At 47.9% G+C, this 13,228-nt stretch overlaps 1 protein-coding gene across 10 annotated transcripts in view; it reads right to left on the reverse strand.

Annotated features, from left to right (window-relative positions):
- Positions 1–13,228, reverse strand: part of AHI1 (Abelson helper integration site 1) — a 196,338-nt gene that overhangs the window by 41,504 nt on the left and 141,606 nt on the right. For all 10 annotated transcript variants that reach the window (XM_077813079.1, XM_077813080.1, XM_077813081.1 and 7 more), the window contains one exon: positions 8,959–9,017. In XM_077813079.1, coding sequence (XP_077669205.1) covers positions 8,959–9,017 — 59 coding nt within the window. The remainder of the gene's footprint in view (positions 1–8,958; positions 9,018–13,228) is intronic.

Genomic DNA, 13,228 nt, shown 5'->3' on the forward strand with positions numbered 1-13,228 from the left:
GGGGGTTAAGCCTATCCAAGCCCTTAAGAAACTGGCCCACTATGGGATTGCTAAAGACTGACTTGCCCAACACACCCAGTGGAAGGCTGAGATGGCCGCTAGGTGTACCTTCATAGACGATATCGCCAACCCCCATTGCTTCAGGTAAAAGAGGTAGTCTAGCACAAGGGGAATAGAGGCTTGCTGTGGGGAGGTACCTTTCTGTGGGGACCAAATGGAGAAACACTTCCACTTTGCCAGGTACATTGTGCGAGTGGAGGGCTTCCTGCTCCCCAACAGAACTTCCCCAACAGAGTCCGAGCACTGCAGTTCAAGGTGGTTCAGCCATGAGTTTGAGGGACTCCAGGTTGGGATGTTGTAGTTGGCCATGATCCTGCGTGATGAGATCCTGGAGCATAGGAAGGGTCACTGCCCTGTCCACTAATAGGTTCAGCAGCGTGGTGAACCAGTGCTGTCGGGGCCACACTGGTGCTATGAGGATGACTGAAGCCCTGTCCTGCCAGATATTGAGGAGGACCTTGTGTATGAGGGGGAAGGGTGGGAATGCATATAGCAGGTGACTCATCCATGGTAGGTGAAAGGCATCCTCTATGTGGCTGTGGTTCTGAGAGGAGCAGAAAAGCTGACACTTTCTGTTGCTCCGCATCGCAAACAGGTCCACGGGGGGATAGCCCCACCTCTGGAAGATTGAAAGGGCGATGTACACTCTGAGTGCCCACTCGTGAGTGTTGAACGAGTGGCTGAGGTGGTCCGTTAGTTTGTTCTGTGCTCCCAGCAGATATGAAGCCTGTAGCTGGATGCAATGTGCGACGCAGAAGTCCCAGAGTCGGAGAGCTTCCTGGCACAGGGGAGGCGAGCAAGCACCACCCTATTTGTTTATATAGAACATCGCTGTGGTGTTGTCCGTCAGTACTGAGACACATTTGCCCTGAAGATGGGCCTGGAATGTCTGGCAAACCAGGCAAACTGCTCTCAGCTCCCTAACGTTGAAATGCAGTGATAGTTCTGGTTGTGACCACATGCCTTGAGTTCCGATACTGCCCAGGTGCATTCCCCAGCCAGTCTGCGATGTGTCTGTGACCAGCGACAGTGAGGGCTGAGCTTTGGCGACAGGTACTCCCGCACAGACCACCTGAGGTTGAAGCTACCAGCTGAGGGACTGGAGAATCTTGGGCAGAAGGGTAACCAGTCTGTCCAGAGAGTCCCGGTTGGGAGTGTATACCCTCGCCAACCAAGCCTGGAGGGGGGCAAAGGTGCAACCTGGCGCGCTGCACTACATACGTGCAGGCCACCATATGCCCTACAAGCTTCATGCAGTTTCTGGCCGTGGTAGTTGGGAACCAGTGGAGGCTGTCGATGATGTCCCTGATGCTTTGGAACTGGGACTTGGGTAGGGAGGCTCTTGCCTGAGTGGAGTCCAGGAGAGCCCCGATGAACTCTATCTTCTGAGCTGGGACCAGAGTAGACTTGGGCACACTCAGAATGAGCCCCAACCTGCTGAAAGTGGTTTGTACCGTGGCCACATGCTCCAGCACTTGCACTTGGGAATTGCCCTTGATGAGCCCATCATCCAGGTACGGGAAGACCTGTACCTGGCATTTGCGCAGGAAGGCTGCCACGACTGCCATGCACTTCGTGAACATGTGCGGGGCTGTTGAAAGTCCGAATGGTAGTACAGTGAACTGATAGTACAGGCCGCTGACTATGAATCTCAGGAATCTCCTGTGTGGCGGAATAATCGATATATGAAAGTACGCGTCGTTCAAGTTGAGGGTGGCATACCAGTCCCCCGAACCCAGGGAAGGAATGATGGTGGCCAGAGAGATCATACAAAACTTCAGCTTTCTTATGTATGTGTTGAGGTTTCACAGATCCAGGATAGGGCTGAGCCCACCCTTGGCCTTGGGGATGAGGAAATATTGGGAGTAGAATCCACTGCCCCTGAACTCCTGAGGAACCTCCTCTATTGTGCCCAGCGTGAGGAGAGACTGCACCTCCTGTAGCAGGAGTTGCTTGTGAGAGGAGTCCCTGAAGAGGACTGAGGAAGGCGGGTAGGGCCAGAATTGGATAGAATATCCCACCCCTGCTGTGCTCAGGACCCAGCGATTTGAAGTAATCTGGGCCCAGGCATGGCAGAAGTGGGACAGACAATTCACAAAGGGAGGGCAAGGATCCAGGATTTGGGCTGGTGCTCTGTCCCCGGGCGCACCTTCAAAAGTTGGGTGTAGAGCTGGGGGGCTGCTTGGAGGAGCCTGGACTGCAGGGAACACCTCCTGTTGTTTCTGTCCCTCCTTCAATTATAGTCCTGCCTGGGGGGACCTGGATAGAATTGTGAGGGGGGCTTGGATTTGAAGGATTTTCTCTGGGGTGCCGGTGTGAATTCCCAGAGACTTGAGGGTTGCTCTTGAGTCCTTGAGACTGTGCAGTCTCGAGTCTGTTTTGTCAGCGAACAGCCCCTCACAGTCAAATGAGAAGTCCTGTATGCTATTCTGGACCTCTGCCAGGAGTCCCAAGACCTGTAGCAATGAGCTACGCCTCATTGTGATGCCTGTAGCCACGGTTCTCACTGCCGAGTCAGCTGAGTCCAGAGCAGCCTGGAGGGAGGTTCTAGCCACTACCCTGCCCTCTTCTGGGACTGCAGTGAATTCCTGTCAGGATTCCAGTGGAAGCAGTTCCTGAAATTTAGAGAGAGCATTCCACGAGTTGTACGCATAGCAGCTAAGTACCACCTGCTGGTTGGAAATTCGAAGCTGGAGCCCCCCCCGGTCAAGTACACTTTTTGACCAAAGAGGTCCAGCTTCTTAGCATCTTTATTCTTAGGGGTGGGCCCCGGCTGCCCCTGCCGCTCTTTGTGGTTTACTGCGTCCACTACCAAGGTCCCGGGTGGGTGGTGGGTGAAGAGGTGCTTGCACCCTTTCTGAGGGACAAAGTAACACCTCTCTACTCCTCTGGCCGTTGTTGGTATAGAGAGTGGGATTTGCCAGAGCACCTTCGTGGTGTTCTGAATGATTTTTATAAGTGGCAGTGCCACCTTGAAGGGACCCTCCAGGGCGAGTATGTCCACCATGCGATCTGAGTCTTCCACCACCTCCTCCGTCGTCATGTTGAGGTTCTGGACCACCCTCCTAAGGAGGTCCTGGTGGGCTTTCATGTCCATCGCCAGAAGGGACATGGTAGTGCTCGCCACTGCCTCGTCCGGCGAGGAAGAAGACAAGGCTTGAAGTGGGATGAGGTCTTTCTGCCCCTCCGGTTTCCTGGTGACTTGCTCAGGGATATCCATCATTGCTGCTACTGGTGGTACAGGAGCCACCTTCACTGGTGTCGTCTCTGACCTTGCGCTCGATACGGGAGGCCTGGGGTCTGAACTCCATGATGGGTCCTCAGGAGCCCTGGACTGATATGGGGCAATGGACATCGCAGAAGGTGGGGCATGGGCAATGGAGACTACCGATGCTGCCCTGGAACCATGCCTGTGGCCCTAGTGGTAGGCCCAAGGTGTCCAAAAGGGCCATTGTAATGGTCCCTGCCACTGGGGAGGCCAGGACACCATCGGTAACGAGTGTTCCTCCACCTTACGGTACCAAGACCGGTGCCAGGATCTTGACCAGTATCGGCTATGTTGGGACACATATGACTCCACCTCTGATTCCGATAATAGTCTGAGCCTGACCAGGGACGGGCAGATCCCGACGGTGTCAGGGAGCGGTACTGCAACAAGGTGGGCTTGCCCCGGTGCTGGATAGGAGGTGCCGCCATCAGTGCCGCAGACTGTACCGGAAGTGGTGCAGCAGCCGCTTCTTGCGTCGCCTGCACCTGAGCTGGTGCACGGGAACAGGAGGCCAGGGACTGTGCCGTCATGGCAATTAAGTCCCGCAAGGCCTCAAAAGGTGTCTGGTATGGAGGGGAGGTCCAGGTCCTCCTCCAACACTTGCCGGACTGGAGAATCCACCGACACTGGACTCAATGGACCCCTCTTCGAAGTTGGAGTCGACAGTGCTGGGACTGATGGACCAGCCTTCTGGTGTCCCAAAGAGGGATGCACCATGCCGGAGTTCCCTCCACTCTTCTTGATGCGGGAGTGGCCCCATTCCGCCTTCTTCTTATGCGGCACTGGGGATAGTGATCGGTGCTGCAGCGATGAGCACAGGGAAGGGTGCCAATGCTCCTTATTCAGGTCCTTCCTCGGTGCCGAGATGTCCTGCACCTAGGTCGGTGAGCTGTGCACCAAGGCCGCTGGTGCTGGCTCTTGAGCTAGTTGGGGCTGGAGAGCGGACTCCATCAAGAAGAGCTTGAGGTGATAGTCTCTCTCCCTCTTAGTTCTGGGCTTGAAGCCTCTGCAGATGGTGCACTTGTCTTGCAAATGACCCTCCTCCCAGGCACTTCAGACAAGTAGAGTAAGGATCCCCTCCGGGCATAGGCTTATCGCACCTAAAGTTTGCTTATGCATTCAGGTGCCATTTTTCTTTGATTTGCAAACAGGCTCTTCACTGCAACAGAGTAAATATGTCGACTGTCTTCCTTTATCAATTAACTGTTACCTAACTCTTTTACACCTTCTGCCATTCTTTAGTTGGATAAGGAGCTTTCCTCTAATTAACCTCAGTCAGCCGTTACATATATAATACCCTTGCCTCTGAACAAATGCATCTTGTCAGGATCCTGACAAGGGCAGTGGGGACCAAAGATAAGAGCAGGGCCAAATCTGAGGATGAGAGTAGTGGAGGAGTTTATGGTCAAGTTCCAGACCAGGGTTAATACCAAAGATTAGAGTCCAAGATAGGTTTCAGGGTCTGGGTCAGGAGGCAAGGTCGAAGCCAGGACTTTGAGAGCAGGAAGCAAAAATAATTCTGGAAGTTACAGGAGATCCACACTGTTGTCTGGACGCTTTCTAGAACGCCCCTTAGATTTATATAGGGCAGGAAGCCAATCAGGAGCCATGAGGCTGCCGCCTGTTAGAGCCTGAGGGCAGGGACTTCTTGTGGTTTTTGCTTACAGCTAGTCATAGATAGTGTGTGAACCAGTTACAACTGCTGCTGTGTGGACGTGTTCCCCGCCTAGCAGCTCTGCAGGCCTGATTCAAGACCTGGTGGGCACTCTCTGCCGGCCCATATTTGTCTGGATGGACTGCCATAAGGTCGGGGCATGGATTTGGGATGCTGACTCCCAGGATTATCCTCTAGGGCGTAGTCCTCCAGCCTACAAGGTACCAGAGGGAGCTACATTTGATTTTCAATTCCACTATTTCACAGATTTCATACTCGTTGTGCTCTTGAATCAGTTCCAAAGGAGGAGGTGGCTGGGCGCAGTGAGTGAAAGGGTTGTCAACATAGATTTTTAGCAAGGATACGTGGAACACTGCGTAGTTATGAAGCCTCATGAACACTGGGTTGATTACCTGGCTGATGGAATGTGACCCAAGGTATTGGTAATCCAGTTATGACATAGCCAGTCAGTGCAGATGTGTTGGGCTGATATCCAGACTTTTTGCCTGATGGTGAATGCCAGGCCTTCCCTGCACTGGTGGTCAGCATACCACTTGTAATCTTCCTTGGCCTTGTCCATATGTGTCTTGAGTTCTTCTCGAACATCATGGATCAGACACACGCAGTCAGGGGCTACAGGATTGGTGGAGGTGACAGATGCAGCTGGGTGGAGATGGGGGTGGAGGCCTGAGGTTGCATAGAACGGATTCTGCATGGTGGATATATGATCAGCGTTGTTGTAAGCAAACTCAGTTTGGGGTAGGAAGCTCGACCAGTTCTCCTGATGGAAATTAATAAAGCACCACAAGTATTGTTCTAATACTTGATTGCTCATTCAGACTGACCATCAGTTTGTGGGGGATAAACAATGGATGTGTAAGCACAGATCCTAAGCAATTGTAGGATTTTGTTCCAAAACCACAACACGAACTGCAGACCCTTATCAATCGTGACTCGCTCTGGGATTCCATGGAGACAGATCAGTGTGCTTGTTAGACACAGGGAGCTTGACTATGAAGTCCAGGGTAATGGCTGCCCAAAGCCTGGATGGGGTCTCAGAAGGCATTAGGGCGTTGAGGAGTTTTGAGCGTGATATCGGAGAGCAGGTATGTCTCACAGAAATCAACATACAAGTGGATTGTTGTGTGCATTCAGGGCCACCAGAAGGAGTGGATGGCCAAACAGAGAGTCTTGAAGCAACCCAAATGGCCTGCTAATGGCAAGTCATGACAGAACCATAGTACCTCTAACTGAGGGGGTTCTAGCGGAATGTACAAGTAGCCCTTGACAGAGAGCAAGCCATCCTGGACCTGGTGTTGCCCTTGGCTTGCTGCTTCAAATTCCTTGGGATGGGGATACTTCTCTGCAGCTGAGCGGCTCATGGACATGAAGTCCTGAGGAACTGCGGCATCCAGGAAGTTCGGGGGCTTAAGAATGGGGGGGCTCAGCACAGGGGGGCTCTTGGCTGGTGAGATATTCCCCTTTTTGGGACGAGGCATTTGCAGTCTTGTTCTGAGCTCCTGAGTGGTACATGATGGTGAAACTGAAGCGTGCAAAGAACAGGGCCCAGCGAAACTGCATCTGGTTAAGAGTCTTGGCTCAGCAGAGGTACTCTACATTTTTATGATCAAAGTAAACCTGTTCTGGGTACCAAGCACCCTCCAGATAGCAGCAACACTCTTCAAAAACTGCTTTGATGGCTAGAAGCTCCTTAACTAGATAATTCTGTTCAGCTGCAGTGAACTTCCATGAATAATACACGCAAAGCAAGAGTTGCTATTGGGGACCACCTCTTTGAGAGAGTATTGCCCTAATTGCCACATTGGAGGCATCAGTCCTGACAACAAAGGGTCATGTTGGGTTGGGATGAGCTAGGATTGGGATGGGGATAAAGGTCATCTTGAGTAGGATGAATGCTCATTGGGCCTCCGGAGGCCAGCTGAAGGTGGTATTTTTAAGGAGAAGTGCTATTAATGGGGTGATGTAGCCTGAAAATCCAGAGATGAACAGCCTATAAAAGTTGGTGAACCCCAGGAAGTATTGTAACTCCTTGATACTTCGGGTGGGCATGAGGGGACGTTAATTTTGTGTGGAATATAGGTGACTTTGGGATTAAAATGACTGATGTTCCTCAAAATGAAAAATATCTGAGAAATATCATCCAAGTTAGGTTATTACCTTGAAAATGGAAAGCATCTTTAAATTAACACTTAATATTGAATCTTAATGTATACATTCCGTGTATATGCAAAGGAAAAAACACAAGGGAAAGTGTTAATAGTTACATTAAAATGCTATAAGCATAGAGAAAGTAGTAACATCTTAAAATACTGTAGTGGGCTTTGGTCTTAATTAATACATCTAATATCCTGAAACTACTGTAAATGTTACTTCCGTGGGTTTCAAATTAATATGATCCTTATTTGACTATAGTTCTTCAGCATTTAATGAGCATGGGAATCTATAATCTGCCTCAAGGAAAAACTGTGCCAGGCTGCACTTTATTGAATCCTACAATGTACAAACAGAAAACAGAAATGCAAACACAGCTGCCTCAGCAAAGCCTACAGGGATAAAGAAAGAAAAAAAAAAGAAGATGAATTCAGAAGTATGTGAAATAAACCAACTCCTGAGATTAATCAAATACACAGCAAAACTATTTTGTCCTTATCTGGCAACATTTACTTTCTTTCTTTAAAGAATATCATTTCTATGCTATTATGACTTTATTTATAACATCACTAGAAAAAGGGTTAAAGAAAATATATTCAATCCCACCAAGTTTAACAGAAAGCTGCTAATTTATTTATAAATCCCTTCCCAAAAATGAGTCAATACTATAGATACTTTTAAGGGTTGCTGTAGCAGGAAAGCACTGATATACATATTGAATAATTCATAATTTTTCCTAATAATTGGCTGATATCTAGAATTAAATATGTATAAAATATGCAGACAATAATAGTCACCTAGCCACAGAGAAAAAGATGAATGCAAAACTATATTTTCAGCGTTGTTTTTCAAGAGAAGTCTTATTTATTATATCAGCCAGATACAAAGACACATTAAAGGATTTTGTGAAGGAAAGGTCTAAATGAGATGGAAATAAAAGGTGGAACAGGTTCTGGGAATTAAGGGCACAATCTAATTTATGTCCCTTTCCGATGAACCCTCTGGAGGCCAGCAGCTTGCAAGCAATTACCATAGCACATTAGGTCAGGACATTTCGATTGCAGGCACCAGGGGGTTAACGTCCCAAGTGCAAGAGGCCCATTTTTTTAGGGGCCACACACAAAGTGTTGAGAACATTACTTCTTCTACAACTAGTCCCTCCCTGGTATTTTAAAAAACATATACTTTAATGATTGTATAGTCGTAGTTAACTAAGTTTATAGAGTTTGGGAGTTCTTTTGTGTTCGGAAAAAAGGATCAGGACGGAGTATACATCATCACCAACCTATATGCACAATAAAAGAAATACACAGAAGATATTAGTGATTTCACTTTGGTTACCATGAGCCAACTGGTACAAACAGTGCTTGAAATAAGATATAGGTGAGTTAATGGTAAAAAACAGTTGCAATTGATCCAATAGCCAATTTTAAGTTACAACCACATTTTCCCCTCCTGACTTAGTACTGCCTATATTCCTGATAAATACCAAGAATACAGGAATGTAATTCTGACTTATTCATTTCTAAACAATTGAGAGAGAGAGAGAGAGAGAGAGAGAGAGAGAGAGAGAGAGAGAGAGAGAGAGAAGATGACTGTATTTTACCTTTTTTAAAAAAAACCCTCTGACCTCTATATCAACAACATGAGGTAAAAGCCTACACAGCCACGAAAGTTTCCTTAAAGATACCTCCTTTTATTCACAAAAGAAGAAGAAAGCTTTTCTACAAAGCAATTTGTGAAGAATGCCATTTTATAGTTTAACTTTATCAATTTTTTTAAATGCATAAATAGAATTCCTTACCGTCTGTAGTCTGATGGATGGTGTTCGGCTAAGAGGACTTCCTACTGGGCTGAAACTCCCTGTGAAAAGACAAAGCTGTGAATTTTTGCTTGTTACCCCGTTCTAATAAACCACTTTATTTTAATAACATTATGTTAGCAGGACATGTTTCACAAAACTCTAATGAAAAGCAGCACCATCTTTCAGTTGCAACTACACATCCTTCAGTCAGGAACAGTTGGAGGGTTTATTTAACTAATAGACCTGACACAAGGTTAGTTAATCCAATATTTCCATTCAAATGATTTGGAGCAATAGCACAAGCAATGTCCACATGCCACCTCGTGCTTAGAACAGACACTATTATCTAAACTACACTGCCTTTCTTTTCATTGTATTTCTGAGTAACGCATACAAAGTTTTCAGTCAGAAATGATCACAAAACCTCTCAAAGGAATTACTTATTCTTTCAGATAAAATAAGGATGTCTATTCAGTATCTCCCTTTGATCATCTGACTTCCCACCACAACACATCTTGATATTTATTTTATTCACTCTTTATAAACTGCATTTGAAAAAGTGCTACTTGTAAATTTGTTCCTTTTGAAATTATTTCATCGGCTAAGCTCAAGAAAATCCTTTCATCATCTATGGATTTATCTTTTTATTATTAGTTTCTTCTACTATATCTCTTCTAAGAAAACATCTTTAAAAGATAGAGATATCTGAAAATTGCTAAACATGACAATACTAAATGCTATAAGCTTTGCTGAAAATATTTCATCTCTCTTTTTCCCAAGCAGGTGGAGCAGAGGCAAGCCAAATATCACAGAGTTAAGCTCACCATCTTTTTGCCATGAGAGACAAGGGTTCAAATCCTAGTTTAGGTTTCAAGTGAAAATGAGTTATGAAGTCTCACTCTAGTTTCCAACCACAAAACCCAACTCAATTTAGCACAACAGGGAATATCTGCTCATAAGGAGCCCAGAGTTTGAATAATGGGGATTTTTCAGGTTAAGATTCAGATGCATTGGCACAGATCCTTGGGAAACCTTGTACAACCTCCACCTGCACTATACCCGTGTGAAGCCAGTGGTATTATTCATATTCATAAGTGATTTGACTGTAAATGTTTAACCACTGGAAGATATTTATATATGTAATTAAATGGTGCTGTGGCAAATTGCCGGCACTACTTTGATGGGTCTTGCGCTCTCTCTTCTTGGGGAGGGTTCAGGGATCTGTTTCTCGCCCCTGAACTGGGGTATTAACTGCCCCGCTAGTGTCCTAGAGGAGGGGAGTGGAGAGGGAGGGACCCAGGCCCGCCCTCTACTCTGGGTCCCAGCCCAGGGGCCCTAGGGATAGCGGTAAGCCGCTTGAATTAGCGGTTCCTTCCCCTGGGCTACTTCCCTCTCCTGCCCTTCAGCTTGTGGGACTTCCTGCCCTCCCTTTGCACAAACCAGGTGTCCCTTTACCTAGGGTCTTGATCTTCTTAGCCCACCACAGCACTTCTCCAAACTCTCCTCTGCTTCCCTCCAAACTGGTCTCTGCTCCACCACCAATCCACTCTGCTTCAACTCCTCCAAACTGCTCTCTACTCCAACACCAGTCCACTCTGCTTCAACTTCTTTCCTTGTCTGATTGAAGCAGGGGGTTTTTAATCAGGTGACTGGCCTCAGGTGCTTTAATTGGTTTCAGGTGCTTTAATTAATCTACAGCAAACTTTCTTCCCTCTACAGGGCATAAGGCTCCCTTCTAACACTCTCCTGCTGCCCTCTGGCCATGCTGTATCACATATCCCTCCCCCTACCCCCGCTCAACACCATGGGGTTGGGCTACTTGGGACGAGAGGCAGTGCTGTCGTGATAGGCCATCAGCATTGCTGTGTTGGTTTCCGGCCCTATGCTGTACCCGGAAATGGAAGGGCTGCAGGGATAGGAACCACCTAGTCACTCTTGCGTTCTTCTCCTTGTTTCTGTGCACCCACTGGAGTGGGGCGTGGTCTGTCACGAGGGTAAACCGCCGCCCCTAGCCTTGGGGACTAGGATGATAGAGCTGGACCACTGGCTGTGGGATTCTTCAATAACCCAGAATTCCAGCATCTTCTTTACTTCTGTCCTAATTTCTTCCCTTTTAGCTTCTGGTATTTGGAATGGTCTTATCACCCTTACTCCTGGACTGGTGACAATATGATGTTGGACCAGTGTCGTACAGCCCGGCTGTGTACAGAACACGACCTCTGTTCATTGTTCTGGAGTTAACTCAGAAGATATCTTCACCAGCGCCTGTGGGTTGTCTGTCTGGGGTGGAGCTTCCCGAATGACCAGGCACGTCTCTCGGTCATGCCAGGGCTTCAGTAAGTTGATGTGGTAGATTTGCTCTGACCTTCAGTGGTCTGGTTGTCCGACCTTATAGTCCACCTCCCCAATGGCTTCCACTATCTCACATGGTCCATGCCAGCTGGCCAGGAGTTTGCTTTCTGCTGTCGGTACTAGCACCGTTACCCATTCTCCCGGCTGAAATTTCTGTACTTTTGCCTGACGGTTGTAATATGCCCGCTGGGCCTCTTGTGCTTTTTCCAAATGTTCTCGTACTATAGGGGTTACTCGAGTTATTCACTCTCTCATCTGTGTCACGTGCTCAGTTACATTCTTTCCTGGGTTGGGTTGTTCTTCTCAAACTTCCTTGGCAATATCTAATATTCTGCGTGGGTGGTGTCCGTATAGTAGTTCAAAGGGAGAGAAACCAGTGGATGCCTGGGGGAATTCCCGTATAGCAAACATTAGGTACGGTAGAAGGGTATCCCAGTCTTTTCCATCCTGTGCTACCACCTTTCTGATCATACTTTTAAGGGTTTGGTTAAACAGCTCAACCAGTCCTTCTGTTTGTGGATGGTAGACTGAGGTCTGTATGGCCTGGTTGCAGAGTAGGGTACATAAGTCTTTCATTAATTTTGACATGAACCAAGTTCCTTGGTCTGTCAGGATCTCCTTAGCGATGCCTACTCTGGCAAAAACCTGGAGTAGTTCTTTTGCTATTGCCTTGGATGTGGGGTTTCTTAAAGGAATGACTTCTGGATACCGCGTGGCGTAGTCAAGGATGACTAGTACGTTTCGGTGGCCCCGTGCCAATTTTTCCAGTGGGCCCACTACGTCCATTGCTATCCTCTCAAAAGGGACTTCAATAATAGGCCCACAAGTGAGGTCCGGAGCTATGCAACTGGCATTCAGGGCAGGAGGCACAATAGTGCTGGAACTCTGCACGTATTCCTGGCCAATAAAACCTTCTTAGGACTCTATCCAGTGTCTTGTCTACTCCTAGATGTCCCCCAAATAGATGACTGTAAGCTAACTCTAGTCCTGCCCTTGTGTGTTTCCATGGGACTAAGAGTTGCTCTACTTCTTCCCCTCGTATTTGCGCTATCCTGAACAACAGATCAGGTTTGAGCACATAATATGGCCTTAGGCCTTTGGTCTTTCCTTCCATGGGTACGCCATTTACTTCCACTATCTCCTCCCTCACTTTCGCATATAGCAGGTCATTGGCTTGGTCCTGCCTGAAATCCTTACGTGCGGTACCAATCTGACCTAATTCCAGGGGGCCTGTTTCAACTCCGCCCCCTGGGTTGCCCCTACTTGGGCTAGGAATCGCCTCCAAGTCCTCACTGGCCTGAATTATCTCCTGGTCTCCTGAACGGGTTCGCCTACCAACAAGGGAGGTTTTCTGGTTCTCGGCTAGAATCCTGGTCCATAATCTTTTATCTGCCTTCCTTTCCTGCCTAGACTTTCGGGGTTTTCCGTGGGATGAAAATAACTCTGGGGCAAATTCAGCAAACATTGGGGTGAGGCTACCTGTAGGTACCTCTGTCTCAGCCCAGGGGTTGCTACCCTCCCCGGCTCTATTGGGGGGAGTAAGCTCTCAAACCCGGGAAAGTCCCTACCAATTAAGACAGGGTACGGGAGCCTGGGGACCACCCCTGCTGTCACCCTGCTAGTATTCCTCTGGATCTCAATCCATACCAGGATTGTGGGGTAGAAATTTACGGTGCCATGAACGCACATTACCCTGTGTTTTTGGCCCGGGTTAGTTGTTCTTGCCCCACCAACTTCCCCAAGACCAGGGTGACAGCACTCCCGGAATCTACTAATGCTATGGTTTCGATTCCATTCATTTTTACTGATCTTGTACACCCATGCGAGGTCATTGCAACCCCTACCAGGCCGATTAGGCCACATTGCTCCCCGTGATCCCCCAGATTACATTGCATAGACTCTTCCCTGTTGGGGCATT

The sequence above is a fragment of the Eretmochelys imbricata genome, chromosome 3, assembly GCF_965152235.1.
Source record: "Eretmochelys imbricata isolate rEreImb1 chromosome 3, rEreImb1.hap1, whole genome shotgun sequence".
Taxonomy (NCBI): Eukaryota; Metazoa; Chordata; order Testudines; family Cheloniidae; genus Eretmochelys; species Eretmochelys imbricata.